General features: G+C 47.4%; 2 protein-coding genes across 2 annotated transcripts in view; one reads left to right on the forward strand and one right to left on the reverse strand.

The window, feature by feature from the left end:
- Nucleotides 1–8,500, reverse strand: part of DFFB (DNA fragmentation factor subunit beta) — a 63,074-nt gene extending 54,574 nt beyond the window's left edge. The window contains exon 1 of the mRNA XM_075329294.1: nt 8,342–8,500. Coding sequence (XP_075185409.1) covers nt 8,342–8,449 — 108 coding nt within the window. The 5' untranslated portion in view covers nt 8,450–8,500. The remainder of the gene's footprint in view (nt 1–8,341) is intronic.
- A 97-nt stretch (nt 8,501–8,597) lies between these two features.
- CEP104 (centrosomal protein 104) overlaps nt 8,598–23,929 on the forward strand; it is a 212,455-nt gene continuing 197,123 nt past the window's right edge. Inside the window, exons 1-3 of the mRNA XM_075328831.1 lie at nt 8,598–8,838; nt 13,128–13,258; nt 13,596–13,769. Coding sequence (XP_075184946.1) covers nt 13,146–13,258; nt 13,596–13,769 — 287 coding nt within the window. The 5' untranslated portion in view covers nt 8,598–8,838; nt 13,128–13,145. The remainder of the gene's footprint in view (nt 8,839–13,127; nt 13,259–13,595; nt 13,770–23,929) is intronic.

Raw genomic sequence — 23,929 nt, forward strand, 5'->3', positions numbered from 1 at the left:
TCTTTTTTCAACCTTAGTAACCATGTATACTATGTATGAGCCATGCTTCTAGGAGCCTGTTACGAACTGTTCTTGCCGTGCACCTCACCCCAGCTGTCATTTCCCATTCCTTTTGTAGGTCACTTGATGTCATCCTGCGTGACATTCAAATAAGATGACTGTCATCCCGGTCAGTGTAGAGTCGCTTTCGCCCTCGGCCGGTCTGTAGCTTTGTTGTCCTCAATGTCTGCTGCTTGATCTTGTTGTAATGGACTGCCATCTTATAAATTTTAAGGATGGAGGCAACGTAACTCTCACTATATCCCTCTGCTATTAAAGCCACAATTGAGCCCTTCTTTTCCTCACTCAAGACTTTTCAACTCCTTTGGCATGGTTAACCCCTTCAGCCCCGGGGCACTTTCCGTTTTTGCGTTTTTGTTTTTTGCTCCCCTTCTTCCGAGAGCCGTAACCTTTTTATTTTTCCGTCAATCTTGCCATATGAAGGCTTGTTTTTTGCGGGACAAGTTGTACTTTTAAATGAAACCATAGGTTTTACCATACATTGTACTGGAAAGCAGCAAAAAAATTCCAAGTGTGGAAAAATTGCAAAAAAAGTGTGATGGCACAATAGTTTTTGGGATGTTTTATTCACGGTGTTCACTATATGGTAAAACTGATGTGTGTGTATGATGCCTGAGGTCGGTGCGAGTTTGTAGACACCAAACATGTACAGATTTACTTGTATCTAAGGGGTTAAAAAAAATTCACAAGTTTGTCCAATAAAAGTGGCGCACGTTTTGCGCCATTTTCCGAAACACGTAGCGTTCTTATTTTTTGGGATCTATGGCTCAGTGACGGCTTATTTTTTGCGTCTCGAGCTGATGTTTCTAATGGTAGCATTTTTGCGCAGATGCTACGTTTTGATCGCCTGTTATTGCATTTTGCGTAAAACGTGCGGCGACCAAAAAACGTAATTTTGGCGTTTGGAATTTTTTTGCCACTACGCCGTTTACCAATCAGATTAATTGATTTTATATTTTGATAGATCGGGCATTTCTGAACGCGGCGATACCAAATATGTGTATATTTATTTATTTTTTAACCCTTTAATTTTCAATGGGGGGAAAGAGGGGTGATTTGAACTTTTAGGTTTTTTGTTTTTTTTTTAATTTTTTAAAACTTTTTTTTTACTTTTTTTATTTTATTTTACTAGTCCCCCTAGGGGGCTATAGCGATCAGCAATCCGATTGCTGATCGCTATCTGCTGATCACAGCTATACAGCTGTAAACAGCAGAAATAGTCACTTTCTTTTTTCCTCTGCTCCGTGCCGAGGAAGAATGAAAGTGAAACTTCATAGCAGCAGGCGTCATCACATAACCCTGTGCTACGATGGCAACCACCGAACGTCACGTGATCACTCACGTGACGTCCGGAGGGGGCGGCGGTAAGTAAGAAACATGGCCGCGCGCATATAGATCTCGCTGCCAGACTTTGGCAGCGAGATCTAAGGGGTTAATGTTCCGGGTGGAATGCGATTCCACTCGGAACATGTAGGCACACATGTCAGCTGTTGAAAACAGCTGATATGTGTGCCGATCCACGCCGCCTGCCCGCGGCAGGGGGCGGGGCTTACCGGGACACGATCCATGATGGAAAGATCCGTCCATGGTCGTGAAGGGGTTAAAAGTTATTTTTTCATTCCTATTACTTTTGGGATATTACTAGCACTTATTTTGCCATCCAGCTTGTCGTATTGCAAGAGGATTGTGAAGACCACAGCAGTGTTTCTTATACTTACCCTCGTTACATAAGATTTGGTTCAGGTGATCACCTAATCAGAAACACATTAAGGGTATGTGCGCACCTATCCACTTTTTTTTTAGCTCCAAAGATGCTGCGTTTTTGGTCGCAGAAAACGCATCCGCGGCAAAAACGCATGTGTTTTTAACGCATTTTGGTGCGTTTTTGTTCACTGCGTTTTTCATGCATTTTTTTTATCAGTGAACAATGCCATTAAAGATTGGTGAAGAAAATAAAATAAAAAAAACATCTGATGTCATTTCCTTCTTCAATCTGTTCTCCTTCATTCTCCACTAGTGTATTCAGGAGAGCAGACAGCTGCAGAACTACAAGGCTCAGCATGCTCCATCCAGGACTGTATGGTGAGTTTTTTGCCCAAAAAACGTAAAAAAAAAATTACGTGGGCTTTGCCATATTTTTGTATGCTAGTCAGGTACAGCAGGCAGGAACGGCTGCCCCCAACCCCCAGCTGGCTATTTCTACCCGGCTGGGAACTAAAAATATAGGGAAGCCCTTTTTTTTAATTATTTCATGAATTTCATTAAATAATTAAAAACAAAAAAAAATGTGGGCTTCGTCCAATTTTTGTGTCCAGCCAGGTACAAGTACGCAGTTGGGGATTGGAATCCGCAGCACAGGGTGCCCAAGCTTTCTGGGCACACCCGCTGCGAACTGCAGTCCGCAACCGCCCCAGAAAATGGCGCGTTCATAGAAGCGCCATCTTCTGGCGCTGTAACCAACTTTTCCAGCAGCCCTGGTGCCGGGTGGCTCATTAGGTAATAATGGGGTTAGGGCTAGCTGGGTATTATCAGCTGGCCCTAAGCCCGAAATTCATGGTATCACGCCAATATTAAATATGGCCACCATGAATTTCTAGTAAAGATAAAAAAAAAAACACAAGACAGAGAAAAATATTTTTATTACAAATTAAACACAACACAATTAGTGACTTCATCTTTCTTGAACTAAAGAACCCCCCTTTCCCTGTAGTCCTGGGTCGAGGGTCCCGCGATATCCAATCTGGATCCAGCATCTTCTGATCGGTTTACGATCAGATGTATCAGGTTCAAGGACCTGAATCACATGACACATCAGCTGATTGTGTAAACGGCTTTTAAACAATCAGCTGATGCATCAGTAGAAAAAAAACAAAACTATGCTCCTCTGTGCAGACTCCTGTCTGATCGCTGCAGGATCCGCCGGTAAGCAGCTGATGCGGTCACCTGACAGCATTAGCTGATCATTTAAATCGGCTGGGCGGTAAAAAGCCGGCCTCACCGATCGACTTATACGATCAGCTGATCACCGTCAGGTCCTGGAACGATCGGACGTGTTCCAGGAGAGGAGCTGGGAGCGGAAATGGCGCCGGAGCAGGGGGCCAGTACCGGGAGAGGAGCTAGGAGCGGACGTGGTGCAGGACGGGAGGTGGAACCAGGGGTGGCGGTACAGGGAGGATTCACTCTTCTGTGTTTACCAACACAAGGAATGCTGGGTGAGTACAATCCTCTTCCTGCACACGTGACTATTACTACCCACCCCTTGCATTTATAGCTGCCTTTTTAGCAGACAGCAAAAATGAAAACTCATAGACTTTGCTGGTGAAGCAAAGTCATGCAGTTTTCTGAACAAAAAAAAAAAAACGCCTTGTGCGCACATAGCCTAAGTAGAATGAGGTGAACTCTGGTTGGAATTCAACTGACACTGGAATGGAACGGCTGTCAGACAGGTAGAGAAGGTGATATTTATACAGCTGTGCAGTGGTCTCTTAATTTTTGCCAGAACTGTAATATAAATATACACAGATAATACACACACATAATAATAATAATAATAATAATAATAATAATAATACACAAACTGTAATAAACATACACAACATATACCGACATTATAAATATTCGTACACAGACATACATACACACAAATAATATGCATATAGACACACAATACAGATTATGCACAAATATAATAATAAAATCATAATACACAAACCATAATAAATATACATAACACATACATTATAAATATACATATGCACACAATACATGCAGATTATAAACACGTATAATAGTAATACACAAACATAATAAAGCACACACATAATACAGTATGTGCACACATAGACATATAATACAGTATGTGCACACATACACATATAATACAGTATGTACACACATATACACATAAAATACAGTATGTACACACATATAATACAGTATGTACACACATAATACAGTATGTACACACATATACACATAATACAGTATGTACACACATATACACATATAATACAGTATGTACACATATAATACAGTATGTACATACATATACACATATAATACAGTATGTACAAATATAATACAGTATGTACACACATATAATACAGTATGTACACACATAATACAGTATGTACACACATATACACATATAATACAGTATGTACACACATACACATATAATACAGTATGTACACACATATACACATATAACACAGTATGTACATACATATACACATATAATACAGTATGTACACATATAATACAGTATGTACACACATACACAATACAGTATGTACACACATAATACAGTATGTACACACATACACATATAATACAGTATGTACACACATACACATAATACAGTATGTACACACATAATACAGTATGTACACACATACACATATAATACAGTATGTACACATAATACAGTATGTACACACACACATAATACAGTATGTACACACATACACATAATACAGTATGTACACACATACACATATAATACAGTATGTACACATAATACAGTATGTACACACACACACATATAATACAGTATGTACACATAATACAGTATGTACACACACACATAATACAGTATGTACACACATACACATATAATACAGTATGTACACACATACACATAATACAGTATGTACACACATAATACAGTATGTACACACATACACATATAATACAGTATGTACACATAATACAGTATGTACACACATACACATAATACAGTATGTACACACATATACACATATAATACAGTATGTGCACACATATACACATATAATACAGTATGTACACACATAATACAGTATGTACACACATATAATACAGTATGTACACACATAGTACAGTATGCACACACATAATACAGTATGTGCACACATATACACATATAATACAGTATGTACACACACATATAATACAGTATGTGCACACATAATACAGTATGTACACACATATACACATATAATACAGTATGTACACACATATAATACAGTATGTACACACATATACACATATAATACAGTATGTACACACATACACATATAATACAGTATGTACACACATAGTACAGTATGCACACACATAATACAGTATGTGCACACATATACACATATAATACAGTATGTACACACACATAATACAGTATGTGCACACATAATACAGTATGTACACACATAGTACAGTATGCACACACATAATACAGTATGTGCACACATATACACATATAATACAGTATGTACACACACATATAATACAGTATGTGCACACATAATACAGTATGTACACACATATACACATATAATACAGTATGTACACACATATAATACAGTATGTGCACACATACACATATAATACAGTATGTACACACATAGTACAGTATGCACACACATAATACAGTATGTGCACACATATACACATATAATACAGTATGTACACACAATACAGTATGTACACACATATACACATATAATACAGTATGTACACACACATATAATACAGTATGTGCACACATATACACATATAATACAGTATGTACACATATAATACAGTATATACACACATATACACATAATACAGTATGTACACACATAATACAGTAAGTAATAATAATAATAATAATTTTATTCATTTATATAGCGCTATTAATTCCACAGCGCTTTACATACATCAGGAACACTGTCCCCATTGGGGCTCACAATCTAAAGTCCCTATCTGTATGTCTTTGGAGTGTGGGAGGAAACCGGAGTACCCGGAGGAAACCCACGCAAACACGGGGAGAACATACAAACTCCTTGCAGATAGTGTCCTTGGTGGGATTTGAACCCAGGACCCCAGCGCTGCAAGACTGCAGTGCTAACCACTGAGCCACCGTGCCACATATACACATAATACAGTATGTACACACATAATACAGTATGTACACACATATAATATAGTATGTGCACACATACACATATAATACAGTATGTACACACATAGTACAGTATGCACACACATATAATACAGTATGTGCACACATATACACATATAATACAGTATGTACACACAATACAGTATGTACACACATATACACATATAATACAGTATGTACACACATATACACATATAATACAGTATGCACACACAATACAGTATGTACACACATATAATACAGTATGCACACACATATAATACAGTATGTGCACACATATACACATATAATACAGTATGTACACACATAATACAGTATGTACACACATATACACATATAATACAGTATGCACACACATATAATACAGTATGTGCACACATATACACATATAATACAGTATGTACACACAATACAGTATGTACACACATATACACATATAATACAGTATGTACACACATAGTACAGTATGCACACACATATAATACAGTATGTGCACACATATACACATATAATACAGTATGTACACACAATACAGTATGTACACACATATACACATATAATACAGTATGTACACACATAATACAGTATGTACACACATATACTGTGACGGGGGTGTACAACAGAGCAAAGGATGGACGAGGCCGAGGGACGATCCAACAGGTTTATTCACAAGAACACTGGAACAGCACACGATAAGTCCACGTAAAACAGATTCGGGGGCCCTTCCCGACAATCCTCGGACCAGATAACAAAGCAATCGTCCTTACAGTAGTCCAAAGAGTTCCACACAATCCCACGGGCCGCCACACAGGCCTAGCTCCGTCTGTGTCCACAGCCACCCAGGCTGGGAGCTCCTTCTTCTTCCAAGTTTCAGCTCACTCTGAAGTTACAAAAAGGGAAATGCATTGTCTGTGCTCCTTGACCAGCCCACCATGTTCAGGGGGTGGGGGTCACACATCCTATCATCAATGGTTTGGTCCATCACAGGGCTCCAATATGTCTGCCAGCCACAGTAGATGAAGGGATCCCTGCTGTGCAGCACAATGACTATTCCTTCACTGGCCAATGAAATAACAGACTAGATACACAACTCTGGATAGAAGACGACAGGCTATTTACATAATCACATTAGATGCCAAGACTACAATTGTATGAGAGAGACACATTGAGACCAGTAGCTCCCCCAAGGAAATACATGAATTACAACTAATACAACCAGGGAAATATACATATCATGACATAGTATCACAGCATATACAGTGAGAGGGTAAATTACATCTTCACATATACACATATAATACAGTATGTACATACATAATACAGTATGTACACACATACACATATAATACAGTATGTGCACACATATACATATAATACAGTATGTACACACATATAATACAGTATGTACACACATATACACATAAAATACAGTATGTACACACATATACACATATAATACAGTATGTGCACACATATAATACAGTATGTACACACATATACACATAAAATACAGTATGTACACACATATACACATATAATACAGTATGTGCACACATATAATACAGTATGTACACACATATACACATAAAATACAGTATGTACACACATATACACATATAATACAGTATGTACACACATATACACATAAAATACAGTATCTACACACATATACACATAATACAGTATGTGCACACATATAATACAGTATGTACACACATATACACATAAAATACAGTATGTGCACACATATAATACAGTATGTACATACATAATACAGTATGTACACACATATAATACAGTATGTACACACATATACACATAAAATACAGTATGTACACACATATACACATATAATACAGTATGTGCACACATATAATACAGTATGTACACACATATACACATAAAATACAGTATGTACACACATATACACATATAATACAGTATGTGCACACATATAATACAGTATGTACACACATATACACATAAAATACAGTATGTACACACATATACACATATAATACAGTATGTACACACATATACACATAAAATACAGTATCTACACACATATACACATATAATACAGTATGTGCACACATATAATACAGTATGTACACACATATACACATAAAATACAGTATGTGCACACATATAATACAGTATGTACACACATATACACATAAAATACAGTATGTGCACACATATAATACAGTATGTACACACATATACACATAAAATACAGTATGTGCACACATATAATACAGTATGTACACACATACACATAAAATACAGTATGTGCACACATATAATACAGTATGTACACACATATACACATATAATACACACACATAGCAGTACCTGGAGCTTGGCACAGGCTTTCCTCCTCAGCTCTTTCAGGTCTCGGCAGCACAGCCCGTATTTCTGGGCGCTGTTCACTGTTCTTATTTTAAAACACTTCATCTTCATCTGTGCACTGAAGTGGAAATTACTTCCTATCGCGCATGCGCTTTGTAATCAATGTCAAGAGGAAAGACTACATTGCTTCCTCGTCTGCCCTATGACGCATGCGCACTATCTAGTTAAGAAGTTAACACATGCGTGCAAGACTCCTCCGATGGACTACATCTCCCAGAATCCCGTGCGGTCTGGAGACTGTTGTCAAGCGGTGGTTATGGAGATGGGTAGACGACACAGCGGCCGGACTTGATGCGCCGCCCGGCGGGTGATGTCCTGGAGGTGATTCCGCCGTCAGCTGCTGCTATGGCGCCTCCTCTGTGGTGATCGGGGGAGACGTAACAATACACGGGAGGACGCTATTGATTCCTGATTTGTGCTGCCCGGAGGAGCAGCCTGAGGTACATCCATACTGTGCTGTATATTGTGTTGTATCGTGTAATGATGGGCCAAAACACTCCAGAACTTTCTGTCATGTGAAGATGGAGGATCTGTCATCCCAGGACACAGCCAGGAGAGGGAGTGTGGGTACTCTCATTACTGGAGTAACTGCACATGTAGAAGGGGGGGTACTCTCATTACTGGAGTAACTGCACATGTAGAAGAGGGGGTACTCTCATTACTGGAGTAACTGCACATGTAGAAGAGGGGGTACTGTCATTACTGGAGTAACTGCACATGTAGAAGAGGGGGTACTCTCATTACTGGAGTAACTGCACATATAGAAGAGGGGGTACTGTCATTACTGGAGTAACTGCACATGTAGAAGAGGGGGTACTCATTACTAGAGTAACTGCACATGTAGAAGAGGGGGTACTGTCATTACTGGAGTAACTGCACATGTAGAAGAGGGGGTACTGTCATTACTGGAGTAACTGCACATGTAGAAGTGGGGGTACTCTCATTACCGGAGTAACTGCACATGTAGAAGAGGGGGGTACTCATTACTAGAGTAACTGCACATGTAGAAGGGGGGTACTCTCATTACTGGAGTAACTGCACATGTAGAAGTGGGGGTACTGTCATTACTGGAGTAACTGCACATGTAGAAGAGGGGGTACTGTCATTACTAGAGTAACTGCACATGTAGAAGGGGGGGTACTCTCATTACTGGAGTAACTGCACATGTAGAAGGGGGGTACTCTCATTACTAGAGTAACTGCACATGTAGAAGTGGGGGTACTCTCATTACTAGAGTAACTGCACATGTAGAAGGGGGGTACTCTCATTACTAGAGTAACTGCACATGTAGAAGTGGGGGTACTCTCATTACTAGAGTAACTGCACATGTAGAAGGGGGGGTACTCTCATTACTGGAGTAACTGCACATGTAGAAGGGGGGTACTCTCATTACTAGAGTAACTGCACATGTAGAAGTGGGGGTACTGTCATTACTGGAGTAACTGCACATGTAGAAGGGGGGGTACTCTCATTACTAGAGTAACCGCACATGTAGAAGGGGGGTACTCTCATTACTAGAGTAACTGCACATGTAGAAGAGGGGGTACTCTCATTACTAGAGTAACTGCACATGTAGAAGAGGGGGTACTCTCATTACTAGAGTAACTGCACATGTAGAAGAGGGGGTACTGTCATTACTGGAGTAACTGCACATGTAGAAGGGGGGGTACTCTCATTACTAGAGTAACTGCACATGTAGAAGAGGGGGTACTCTCATTACTGGAGTAACTGCACATGTAGAAGGGGGGTACTGTCATTACTAGAGTAACTGCACATGTAGAAGGGGGGTACTGTCATTACTGGAGTAACTGCACATGTAGAAGGGGGGTACTCTCATTACTGGAGTAACTGCACATGTAGAAGAGGGGGTACTCTCATTACTGGAGTAACTGCACATGTAGAAGGGGGGGTACTCTCATTACTGGAGTAACTGCACATGTAGAAGAGAGGGTACTCTCATTACTGGAGTAACTGCACATGTAGAAGTGGGGGTACTCTCATTACTGGAGTAACCGCACATGTAGAAGAGGGGGTACTGTTATTACTAGAGTAACTGCACATGTTGAAGGGGGGTACTCTCATTACTAGAGTAACTGCACATGTAGAAGAGGGGGTACTGTCATTACTAGAGTAACTGCACATGTAGAAGGGGGGTACTCTCATTACTGGAGTAACTGCACATGTAGAAGGGGGGTACTCTCATTACTAGAGTAACCGCACATGTAGAAGGGGGGGTACTCATTACTGGAGTAACTGCACATGTAGAAGGGGGGGTACTCTCATTACTGGAGTAACTGCACATGTAGAAGAGGGGGTACTCTCATTACTGGAGTAACCGCACATGTAGAAGAGGGGGTACTCTCATTACTAGAGTAACTGCACATGTAGAAGTGGGGGTACTGTCATTACTGGAGTAACCGCACATGTAGAAGAGGGGGTACTCTCATTACTAGAGTAACTGCACATGTAGAAGTGGGGGTACTGTCATTACTGGAGTAACTGCACATGTAGAAGGGGGGTACTCTCATTACTGGAGTAACTGCACATGTAGAAGGGGGGTACTCTCATTACTGGAGTAACTGCACATGTAGAAGGGGGGTACTCTCATTACTAGAGTAACTGCACATGTAGAAGAGGGGGTACTGTCATTACTAGAGTAACTGCACATGTAGAAGGGGGGTACTCTCATTACTGGAGTAACTGCACATGTAGAAGGGGGGTACTCTCATTACTAGAGTAACCGCACATGTAGAAGGGGGGGTACTCTCATTACTGGAGTAACTGCACATGTAGAAGAGGGGGTACTCTCATTACTGGAGTAACCGCACATGTAGAAGAGGGGGTACTCTCATTACTAGAGTAACTGCACATGTAGAAGTGGGGGTACTGTCATTACTGGAGTAACTGCACATGTAGAAGTGGGGGTACTGTCATTACTGGAGTAACTGCACATGTAGAAGTGGGGGTACTGTCATTACTGGAGTAACTGCACATGTAGAAGGGGGGTACTCTCATTACTGGAGTAACTGCACATGTAGAAGTGGGGGTACTGTCATTACTGGACAGGGCGGAGCGCTGTGACTGCGGGCGTCTGACCCCGCGGGGCGGAGGGATGTGACTGCGGGCGTCTGACCCCGCGGGGCGGAGCGCTGTGACTGCGGGCGTCTGACCCCGCGGGACGGAGGGATGTGACTGCGGGCGTCTGACCCCGCGGGGCGGAGCGCTGTGACTGCGGGCGTCTGACCCCGCGGGGCGGAGGGATGTGACTGCGGGCGTCTGACCCCGCGGGGCGGAGGGATGTGACTGCGGGCGTCTGACCCCGCGGGGCGGAGGGATGTGACTGCGGGCGTCTGACCCCGCGGGGCGGAGGGATGTGACTGCGGGCGTCTGACCCCGCGGGGCGGAGGGATGTGACTGCGGGCGTCTGACCCCGCGGGGCGGAGGGATGTGACTGCGGGCGTCTGACCCCGCGGGGCGGAGGGATGTGACTGCGGGCGTCTGACCCCGCGGGGCGGAGGGATGTGACTGCGGGCGTCTGACCCCGCGGGGCGGAGGGATGTGACTGCGGGCGTCTGACCCCGCGGGGCGGAGGGATGTGACTGCGGGCGTCTGACCCCGCGGGGCGGAGGGATGTGACTGCGGGCGTCTGACCCCGCGGGGTGGAGGGATGTGACTGCGGGTGTCTGACCCCGCGGGGCGGAGCGCTGTGACTTCGGGTGTCTGACCCCGCGGGGCGGAGGGATGTGACTGCGGGCGTCTGACCCCGCGGGGCGGAGCGCTGTGACTGCAGGCAGCGGAGGCCTCGTATGGAGCTGCTGCTGGTTGTAATCATACATTCTTCCTTGCCCGGCCGTGGTGCCCGTTAGTTGTGTATTTCGCCGTCGCCCCATCACTACCCCTCCGGCTCGGCTGCGCTTCAGCACATCTCACTAAACAGGAATTACCCAGATTTCAATAATCCCATTACCACCAACCCACGGTGCCATCTGTCTGCGGTCACCAGGGGCTTGTGAGGGTGTCACCACGAGCTATGGATCACCGTAGATGACATAACAGGTGTCTGACCCCCGAGACCTCATGACGGCAGCATCATTACCTTTTGAGAGTTTTATACATTGTATGATCTGATCAGATGAGACCTCGACTGACCATGAGGACCCCCACTCCCAGCAGAGGGGGAGACGTGAGTGCAAAGTGACCCGCGCTCCATGGAAGTCTATGGTAGACACAGCAGATTCTGCCGCATGTATCAGCACTAGTGTTGAGCGGACCCGAACTGTAAAAATCCGGATCCGTTTTTTTTTTTTTTTCGCTCTCTCACTCTTTCTCTCTCTCGCTCTTGCGCTCTCTCTGTCTCTCTCGCGCTCTCTCTCGCGCGCTCGCTCGCATGTTCTCTCGCTCGCGCTCTCTCGCTCACTCGCTCTCTCTCGCTCGCTCTCCCCCGGATCCGCTCCCCATGCACATACATTGGTCCGGATCAGATCCGGACTTCTTTTCCAACCCACAACGGATCCGCCGGACCCGGATTATTAGAAGTCCGCACAACTCTAATCAGCACGATACCGGACCACGTTCACTGCTTGTTCTCGTTTTTGTCTATAGAGTGGCCGCCCCTTACACTAAAGGTTTTCTGCACTTTTTACCCTCTATAAATGCTGTATAGGGGCAGCGAGCGCCGGCCCGTCTTGTCTTGGTCTGTGAGCTCAGGACGTCTTTCCTTTTCTTGCAGGGTCTGCAGTTCTCCAGGATGCCGCACAAGATGGGCTTCGTTGTGGTCAGCTCCTCCGGCCAGGAGGATGGCTTCAGTGCCAAAGAGTTAATGGTCCATGCTCCGACAGTCAGCGGCTGGAGATCCGCACGGTAAGGGGCCCAAGTTTCCAGCTTGTTACAGAATAGGAAGACATAGAGCAGGAGTGGTCTGTGATCGCTGGAATCAGGACCCGGAATACCCCTTTAAACATGTACCCCTTTATCCTTAGGATAGCCTGGATCGCTCCCGGCGGGGGGGCTTCAGCAGCTCCATATACCCAACATGTCTTGTAGCATTTCTAACACTGCGCATATATCCATTGCTATTTGTCTCTGGGGGGCTCAAGGGGGTGTTTTCAGTGTTGATAATCATCTTTAGTGTTTGGATCTATTAGTGTTTTTATTGCTTTTTTTTTTTGTTTTTTTTTGTTTTTTTTTTTTTACATAGATTTTGTCAGTATCCTCAAGAAATCGTCATCCAAATGGTGGAGAGATGCCGCATCCGGAAGCTCCAGCTCCTCGCTCATCAGTACATGATCTCATCCAAAATCGAGTTTTACATTTCGGAGAGTCTGCCCGAATACTTCACCCCTTACCAGACGGAGCGGTTCCGGAGGTTGGGGTAGGTGTATTATGTGCACATCATCTGTCAGTTTTTTGCATTTAAAGGGATGTTTCATCTGTGTAATTTATAGCCTAACCACCGATGTGCTGTACATGTGTGATGGATGCAGGGGCCTCGAGGACAGGGCTGCTGACACTGGAGAGGGGTCCGAGTGAATGAATGGAGGGAGCCACCTGTATATGTGGGAACTCTGGCCATAAATCGGAGCTCCTTAGATGTGGGTCAGCTGGGCGGCCCGCAGCTACCATACACATGGGAATAGCTTTTTAAAGGAATTTTGGGGAATAAATTAAATGTGTCCTGTTCAATCTGAGAATTTTATTCAAGATTAGTGGAGTAAATTGTTTTTTGTTTTTTTAATTTTTATTGAGTAAAAATACTAAATAAGGGGGGCAGCGCTCACCGTCCCTCAGGCACCTGGCCTCACACTTTCCAGGAGGGCAGCGCTCACTGTCCCTCAGCCTCCTGGCCTCACACTTTCCAGGGGGGCAGTGCTCACCGTCCCCCAGCCTCCTGGCCTCACACTTTCCAGGAGGGGCAGCGCTCGCCGCCCCTCAGCCTCCTGGCCTCACACTTTCCAGGAGGGCAGCTCTCACCGTCCCTCAGCCTCCTGCCCTCACACTTTCCAGGAGGGCAGCGCTCACCGTCCCTCAGCCTCCTGGCCTCACACTTTCCAGGAGGGCAGCGCTCACCGTCCCTCAGCCTCCTGGCCTCACACTTTCCAGGAGGGCAGCGCTCACCGTCCCTCAGCCTCCTGGCCTCACACTTTCCAGGAGGGCAGCGCTCACCGTCCCTCAGCCTCCTGGCCTCACACTTTCCAGGAGGGCAGCGCTCACCGTCCCTCAGCCTCCTGGCCTCACACTTTCCAGGAGGGCAGCGCTCACCTCCCTCAGCCTCCTGGCCTCACACTTTCCAGGAGGGCAGCGCTCACCGTCCCTCAGCCTCCTGGCCTCACACTTTCCAGGAGGGCAGCGCTCACCGTCCCTCAGCCTCCTGGCCTCACACTTTCCAGGAGGGCAGCACTCACCTCCCTCAGCCTCCTGGCCTCACACTTTCCAGGAGGGCAGCGCTCACCTCCCTCAGCCTCCTGGCCTCACACTTTCCAGGAGGGCAGCGCTCACCTCCCTCAGTCACCTGGCCTCACACTTTCCAGGAGGGCAGCGCTCACCGTCCCTCAGCCTCCTGGCCTCACACTTTCCAGGAGGGCAGCGCTCACCGTCCCCCAGCCTCCTGGCCTCACAGTTTCCGGGATGGCAGTGCTCACCGTCCCTCAGCCTCCTGGCCTCACACTTTCCAGGATGGCAGTGTGCACCGTCCCTCAGCCTCCTGGCCTCACACTTTCCAGGGGGGCAGTGATCACCGTCCCTCAGCCTCCTGGCCTCACACTTTCCGGGAGGGAGCAGTAATCACTGTCCCCCAGCCCCAGCCTCCTGGCCTCACACTTTCCGGGAGGGAGCAGTGATCACCGTCCCCCAGCCCCAGCCTCCTGGCCTCACACTTTCCAGGAGGGAGCAGTGATCACCGTCCCCCAGCCCCAGCCTCCTGGCCTCACACTTTCCGGGTGGCAGTGCGCACTTGATAATTGAGTGTTTCGGCCAGCAGCATGGCAGCGGTGCAGGACTGAACTGTGCGCCCTCTGGTGCCACTCTACCCGTCTGTTTTGGCTCTGCAGCATCAGATGAACGCACAGTCACTGAAACCGGCCGCATTCAGCCATCTAGGCCGCTTCAGAGCAGCGCTCACGAACTCTAAAGCAAAGAACTTGCAAGTGCTGTGCTCCTTGACTAGGAAACCCTCCATCTCTGAAAGAGACCGCGAGCAGTGAACTATAGGATTAAAAATCCTTGTATTATTGAGAAATGAGAGGATTTTTACTGAGAAGGTAAAGGGATGTTCATGGATTGGTTATGTCATTATTAAATAAAATAATCCCACTTATAAAATAAATAACACCGCACATATATTCACCTGCCATACCGGCACCATTCCCGCCATGTGGCTGCAGGGCTTGTGTAGCCGAACTATCAGCAGTCACTATGGGGCTTCTGCGCTCTATAGTCTGCACTTGTCGGACCTTCTGCTCTCTGTTCTGGCTAATAAAGGGGGGGGGCTTTAGTTGTATTGATGATATATGCTTTAGGAACAAAGTATCCAGTAAAGGATGTCATTCCATAATCCTACCACTAGATGGTGCTGATAGGGAGTTCTCACATAAAGAACTAAAACACTGGGTGCCAGTGACCTGCAGTATGGAGGGTTTCTGGGGGGCCCCAGTATTTTTACCTTGTAAATGAAAGCTGCAGGTTATTATAAAGAAACAAACCGTGCTGTACTCCCCTTCCCCGGGTTCATTGCTGAGTCTCTGCTCCAAACCTGGCATTGGTTACATTGCTGACATCATATTGACAGCACGACCAACAATCGATGGGCTCTGATCACAGTGTGATCCATCAGGGTATGCAGGCCACTCACCCCGCACCCAATCCCATGTGTCATCTTATGATAGGTTCACACTAGCATATAAAAAATCGCTCTGATTCTTATCCAGAAAAGTGGGACCCGTATCCTTTATATGTCATGTGAGTGCGCAATTTATTACTTTTATTTTCTTGCCTAGTATCCTGAAGACATGCATTATTAACAACATTTACATTTTATAATACTCTAAAGCTACTTGTCATAAGCAATAAAGCAATCTTAGATAGATATCATGCAGATATATAATATTACAACCCCCTCAACATATAAACTTTTACCCTTTTAGTGCCTTTCTTGTGGAGTTTATTCTATAGCTTTTTAGCCTCGTTTAATGTAATAAATGTGGGGTCCCCACTATTTTTGATAACCAGCAAAGGCAAAGCAGACAGCTGGGGGCTGGTATTATCAGGCTGGGAAGGTCCATGGCTATTGGGCCCTTCCCTGCCTAAAAATACCAGCCCACAACCACCCCAGAATTGGCAGAAAACATTCAATGCACCCATTCTGGCGCTTCGCTTCTGCTTTTCCTATTTCCTTGTTGCTTTACCAATCGGGGTAATGGTAGTCGGGATTGATGTCACTTGTCAAGCCCAGGGGTTAATAAGGGAGAGGTGTCTATTAGACACCCCCATAACTAACCCAGTAAGTAAATAAAAAAAAAAGACACACATACAAAAATACTTTCTTTGTCACTCCATTGGGAGACCCAGACAATTGGGTGTATAGCTTCTGCCTCCGGAGGCCACACAAAGTATTACACTGAAAAGTGTAACCCCTCCCCTCTGCCTATACACCCTCCCGTGCATCACGGGCTCCTCAGTTTTATGCTTTGTGTGGAAGGAGGCACACATCCACTCATGCTTTCCCATTTTAGTCAGCAGCAGCTGCTGATTTTATCGGTTGGAAGAAAAGAGGGCCCCCACAGGGCCCCCAGCATGCTCCCTTCTCACCCCACTAAGTCGGCGGTGCTGTTAAGGTTGAGGTACCCATTGCGGGTACAGAGGCTGGAGCCACATGCCGTTTTCCTTCACCATCCCTTAGAGGCTCTGGGAGAATTGGGATCCTGACCGGTCATCCATTCACTGGGACCGGGCTCCCTCCGCAGCCCCTGTGGGAATCTGCCGGACAGGAGTCTATGTATCCTCAGGGACAGGGCCCTGCATCTAAAGGTACTCTGTGTCCCCATGGGGACTGTGCATGGAGCGCTTGTTTCACAGACGCTACAGCAGCTGCTGGTTTGTGAAGACCGGGACTTCCGCGCCGACCGAGCCTGTTTGTCGGCCGCGGTATTAAATTTAGTCCCCGGCTTCATTGCGGCCTAGTACCATAACTCCCGCCCCCGGGCCTGCCAGTCAGGGGTAAGGGCGGGACGGTCGACCTAACGTCGGCAGTGAGGGCTGGAGCATACTTTAGGTTTCCTCCCCCCCTCACTGATCACTGTGGGGCCCCAGATTCCCGCACTTTACTAGTCGCCGCCCACGGCTCCCTCCTCCCCTGAGAGCTCCGGCAGCCATTTTTACATTCTGCCGGTGGAGGATTTCAGGAACGAGCTCTGCAGCTCTGGGAGACCTAAGGCAGGGAATCTGGTGGACACACACTCCGCTTTGGGCGGTCGGTAAGCCACACCGGTCACCCGGTGCTGGTCCCCCTAGGGTGCCGGAGTATATATATATATATATATATATATATATATATATATATATATATTTTCTCTGTTTGGCCGGGTTGTTTACTTTTGGCTATATACCCTCAGTGATCACTCTCCTAGGAGACAACAGCATGTCGTCCACAAGGAGCAAGGGCGCTAAGGCAAAGGGTTTTTTTGCAACCTGTACCTCTTGTGGGGCTATGTTACCTGCGGGTTCCACCTACCCTCACTGTGAGCAATGCTCGACCCCTGTTGCACTTGCTCAGCCGGAGCCTCGGTCACTAGTGGGCCCCTCGGATCAGGCAGACCCTCCTGCTTCCACTGTCCAGGCGGCAGGGACAGAGTTTGCAGTTTTTGCTGAGAAACTCTCTGAGTCGCTTTCACAATCCATGGCTCAGTCTATGGACAAATGGTCTGCCAAGCTACTAGAAGCCTTGCAGTCCAGACCGGTCCTTACACAGGCCCCGGGCACTGTTGGATCATCGCCTCCAGGCCCCTCTCGGTCTGCGCCGCAGCGTGCTCCTGGGGTGGCCCCTAGGTCTCACGTGGAGAACTCCTGCACGGACCACAGTCCCAGACCGACTAAGCGGGCTCGCTGGGATTCTTCCCCGACTTCCTCACGCTGCTCGGGGTCTCAGCTTGAGGACTCTCTGGAGGACGAGGCGGACGTCGCAGCTCAGGGCTCTGACCCTGACGTTGCCCTCAATCTTGATACACCTGAGGGGGACGCTTTAGTATATGATCTTATATCGTCCATCAACCAGGTGCTAGATCTTTCTCCCCCCACCTCCACCTATAGAGGAGTCTGCTTCGCAACAGGAGAAACACCAGTTTAGGTTTCCCAAACGTACACGGAGTGCGTTTTTCGATAACTCTAACTTCAGAGATGCTGTCCAGAAGCACAGAGCATTTCCGGACAAGCGCTTTACTAAGCGCCTTAATGACACACGTTACCCCTTCCCCTCTGACGTAGTTAAGGGTTGGGCTCAATGTCCCAAGGTGGATCCTCCAGTCTCTAGACTGGCGGCTAGATCTGTAGTATCAGTTGCAGATGGCTCATCGCTAAAGGATGCCACTGACAGGCAGATAGAGCTCCTGGTGAAATCCATCTATGAAGCCATAGGCGCGTCTTTTGCTCCGGCCTTTGCAGCCGTGTGGGCACTCCAAGCTATCTCAGCTTGTCTGTCTGAGATTAATGCGGTCACACGTACCTCTGCTCCGCAGGTTGCGTCTTTGACTTCTCAGGCGTCGGCTTTTTCGTCCTACGCCATGAACGCCGTCCTGGACTCTGCTAGCCGTACAGCGGTAGCATCCGCTAATTCGGTGGCAGTCCGCAGGGCCATGTGGCTACGCGAATGGAAGGCAGACTCTGCTTCCAAGAAGTTCTTAACCGGTTTGCCGTTTTCTGGCGACCGATTGTTTGGCGAACGATTGGATGAAATTATTAAGGAATCCAAGGGAAAGGACTCGTCCTTACCCCAGTCCAAACCGAAGAGACCTCAGCAACGGAAAATACAACCGAGGTTTCGGTCCTTTCGGCCCTCAGCCAAATCCCAATCCTCCTCGTCCAACAGGCCAGAGAAAGGCCAGAGGAACTCCTATGCGTGGCGGTCCAAGTCACGCCCCCAAAAGGCCGCCGGAGGCACTGCATGGCGGTCTAAGTCACAAGGCGACTTCCTCATGACTTTCGGCCTCCCCGAACCGCATCCTCGGTCGGTGGCAGGCTCTCCCACTTTTGCGACGCCTGGTGGCCACATGTCCAAGACCGATGGGTGAGAGACATTCTGTCTCACGGTTACAGGATAGAGTTCAACTCTCGTCCTCCGACTCGTTTCTTCAGAACTTCTCCGCCCCCATCTCGGGCCGGCGCACTTTTTCAGGCTGTGGGCATTCTGAAGACAGAAGGAGTGGTGATTCCCGTTCCCCCTCAGGAACATGGTCACGGCTTCTACTCCAACTTGTTCGTGGTGCCAAAGAAGGACGGATCATTCCGTCCCGTTCTGGACCTCAAACTGCTCAACAGGCATGTGAGCACCAGAAGGTTTCGGATGGAATCTCTCCGCTCGGTCATCGCTTCGATGTCACAAGGAGACTTCCTAGCATCAATCGACATCAAGGATGCTTATCTCCATGTGCCGATCGCACCCGAACATCAACGCTTCCTGCGTTTCGCCATCGGGGACGAACACCTTCAGTTCGTGGCACTGCCTTTCGGCCTGGCGACAGCCCCAAGGGTGTTCACCAAGGTCATGGCATCCGTTGTGGCGGTCCTACACTCTCAGGGACACTCAGTGATCCCTTACTTAGACGATCTCCTAGTCAGGGCACCCTCCCGGGTGGCGTGTCAACACAGCCTGACCGTCGCTCTGGAGACTCTCCAGCAGTTCGTGTGGCTCATCAACTTCCCAAAGTCCAAGTTGACACCGACCCAATCACTGACGTACCTTGGGATGGAGTTTCATACTCAGTCAGCGGTAGTCATGCTACCGCTGGACAAACAGCTTTCGCTGCAGGCAGGGGTGCAATCTCTTCTTTGGGGTCAGTCACACCACTTGAGGCGCCTCATGCACTTCCTGGGGAAGATGGTGGCAGCAATGGAGGCAGTGCCCTTCGTGCAATTCCATCTGCGGCCACTCCAGTGGGACATTCTCCGCAAATGGGACAGGAGGTCGACGTCCCTCGACAGGAACGTCTCTCTTTCCCTTGCAGCCAAAACCTCTCTTCAGTGGTGGCTTCTTCCCACTTCTCTATCGCAGGGAAAATCCTTCCTGCCCCCATCCTGGGCTGTGGTCACGACGGACGCGAGCCTGTCAGGGTGGGGAGCGGTCTTTCTCCACCACAGGGCTCAGGGAACCTGGACTCCGATAGTCTTCCCTTCAGATCAATGTTCTGGAGATAAGGGCAGTGTATCTAGCCCTAGAGGCGTTCCATCGGTGGCTGGAGGGCAGGCAGATCCGCATACAGTCGGACAACGCCACGGCGGTCGCGTACATCAACCACCAGGGCGACACGCGCAGCCGTCAAGCCTTCCAGGAAGTCCGGCGGATTCTGCTGTGGGCGGAAGCCACAGCCTCCACCATCTCCGCAGTTCACATCCCGGGCGTAGAAAACTGGGAAGCAGATTTTCTCAGTTGTCAGGGCATGGATGCGGGGGAATGGTCTCTTCACCCAGACGTGTTTCGAGAGATCTGTCGCCGCTGGGGAACGCCGGACGTCGATCTCATGGCGTCACGGCACAACAACAAGGTCCCGGCCTTCATGGCACGGTCTCAAGATCACAGAGCTCTGGCGGCGGACGCGTTAGTTCAGGATTGGTCGCAGTTTCGACTCCCTTATGTGTTTCCTCCTCTGGCGATGTTGCCCAGAGTGTTACGCAAGATCAGATCCGACTGTCGTCGCGCCATTCTCGTCGCTCCAGATTGGCCGAGGCGGTCGTGGTACCCGGATCTGTGGCATCTCACAGTGGGTCAGCCGTGGGCGCTTCCAGACCGCACAGACCTGCTGTCACAAGGGCCGTTTTTCCATCTGAATTCTGCGGCCCTCAACCTGACTGTGTGGCCATTGAGTCCTGGCTCCTAGCGTCGTCAGGTTTATCTCAGGATGTCATTGCCACCATGAGACAGGCCAGGAAACCAACGTCCGCCAAGATCTATTACAGGTCTTGGAGGATCTTCTTGTCCTGGTGCTCTGATAAGGGTTTTACTCCCTGGCCTTTTGCCTTACCTATTTTTCTTTCATTCCTTCAATCCGGAATGGACAAGGGTTTGTCACTCTGCTCTCTCAAGGGACAAGTATCGGCGCTCTCAGTATTTTTTCAAAAGCTCCTGGCAAGGCTTCCGCAGGTCCGCACGTTCCTGCAGGGAGTTTGCCACATAGTTCCACCCTACAAGCGTCCGCTGGAACACTGGGACCTTAACAGGGTGTTAATGGCTCTTCAGAAACCACCTTTCGAGCCGCTGCGGGATGTCTCTTTATCACGTCTTTCGCAGAAGGTGGCATTTCTAGTGGCAGTTACATCGCTCCGTAGAGTGTCGGAGCTGGCAGCGCTGTCATGCAAATCCCCTTTCCTGGTTTTTCACCAGGATAAGGTGGTTCTGCGTCCTGTCCCGGAGTTTCTCCCTAAGGTGGTATCTCCTTTTCATCTCAATCAGGATATCTCCTTACCGTCATTTTGCCCTCATCCAGTTCACCAGTGTGAAAAGGATTTGCATTCATTAGATCTAGTGAGAGCACTCCGGCTCTACGTGTCTCGCACGGCGCCCCTGCGCCGTTCAGATGCGCTCTTTTGTCCTGGTCGCTGGCCAGTGTAAGGGTTCGCAGGCTTCCAAGTCAACTTTGGCTCGGTGGATCAAGGAACCGATTCTTGAAGCCTACCGTTCTTCGGGGATTCCTCTTCCTTCGGGCCTGAAAGCCCATTCTACCAGAGCCGTGGGTGCGTCCTGGGCATTGCGGCACCGGGCTACGGCTCAGCAGGTGTGTCAGGCAGCTACCTGGTCTAGTCTGCACACCTTCACAAAACACTATCAAGTGCATACCTATGCTTCGGCAGATGCCAGTCTAGGTAGGCGAGTCCATCAGGCGGCGGTTGCCCACCTGTAGGAAGGGGTCGTTTTCGGCTCTTTTATTGAGGTATTCTTTTACCCACCCAGGGACTGCTCTTGGACGTCCCAATTGTCTGGGTCTCCCAATGGAGCGACAAAGAAAAAGGGAATTTTGTTTACTTACCGTAAATTCCTTTTCTTCTAGCTCCTATTGGGAGACCCAGCACCCGCCCCTGTTCCCTTCGGGCTGGTTGTTCTTTTGTGTACACATGTTGTTCATGTTGAATTGTTCTTTTGGTTATGGTTTCAGTTCTCCGAACATCCTTCGGATTGAATTTACCCCAGACCAATTTATAAGTTTCCTCCTTCTTGCTTTTGCACCAAAACTGAGGAGCCCGTGATGCACGGGAGGGTGTATAGGCAGAGGGGAGGGGTTACACTTTTCAGTGTAATACTTTGTGTGGCCTCCGGAGGCAGAAGCTATACACCCAATTGTCTGGGTCTCCCAATAGGAGCTAGAAGAAAAGGAATTTACGGTAAGTAAACAAAATTCCCTTCTTCTTTTAAACTTGAGTTTTACTTATTTGTACAACCTTAGACACTCCTCAAAGTTGAAATGCCAGCACCAAGAAGGATAAGTCGTGGATGATTTGCTGCCCAAGTGTATTCAGAGGGGCTGACCATTCCTCAGACAACCATTAATAGCCCCATTGATAGCCGCTGAGGCTGTAAGTGCCAAGATTTCTTCCCGTGGTTCATTCTCCAGACTAAGATGTAGGATCATTTTGCCTCTGTCTTTTCATCATTTGCAGATCAGTAACCTGTTCCCATTCTGTGATTTCCAGAATTCCATGTCTTTTCCTTCCTGCTGCGTTTTCAATGTTGAGCAGTGTATGTCCTGGTTCCCCAATGGCGGTAGCGTGTGCGGTGTAATGCTGTGGGGGTTTTTTTTGGGGGGGGGGGTCAGTTGACTCTACGGTATCACCCATCGGAATAAGGCAGCTAGCGGCTCCTCGACATTTAAGCTCATTGTTAGGAGACGTGGTGCCAGGAGTGGGAGAGTAAGGACTAGGACAAACGGCAAGTGGTATGCGATTCAAAAAATCGCATGCCACTCGGACCCATGTTACTCTATGGGGCCACTCCCATCTGCGATTTTTATTTTTTTCCTCTCAGTACTAAGCGGACTAAAAAAAACAATCGCAGCATGCTGTGGGTGTAGTCTGATCTGTATTTACTCGTACCCATACAAGTCTCTGGGTGTGAGAGAAACGTTGCACTGCACTCGGATGACATTGGAGTGCAGTGTGATGATCTCATCAGCTGATAATGGGGAGATTAATCCCTCCCTCTCCTCCGCAGCTGTGATACAATCGCAGGATCGGATCACAGTATAATTACACTTGGATGCCATATGCTCGTTTATCCCCAGCCGAAGCCTCACTGACACCACTGTAGATTCCCAAATGAGACAATCTGATGGATTGTGC

Source organism: Anomaloglossus baeobatrachus, chromosome 11 (assembly GCF_048569485.1).
Source record: "Anomaloglossus baeobatrachus isolate aAnoBae1 chromosome 11, aAnoBae1.hap1, whole genome shotgun sequence".
NCBI classification, from domain to species: domain Eukaryota; kingdom Metazoa; phylum Chordata; class Amphibia; order Anura; family Aromobatidae; genus Anomaloglossus; species Anomaloglossus baeobatrachus.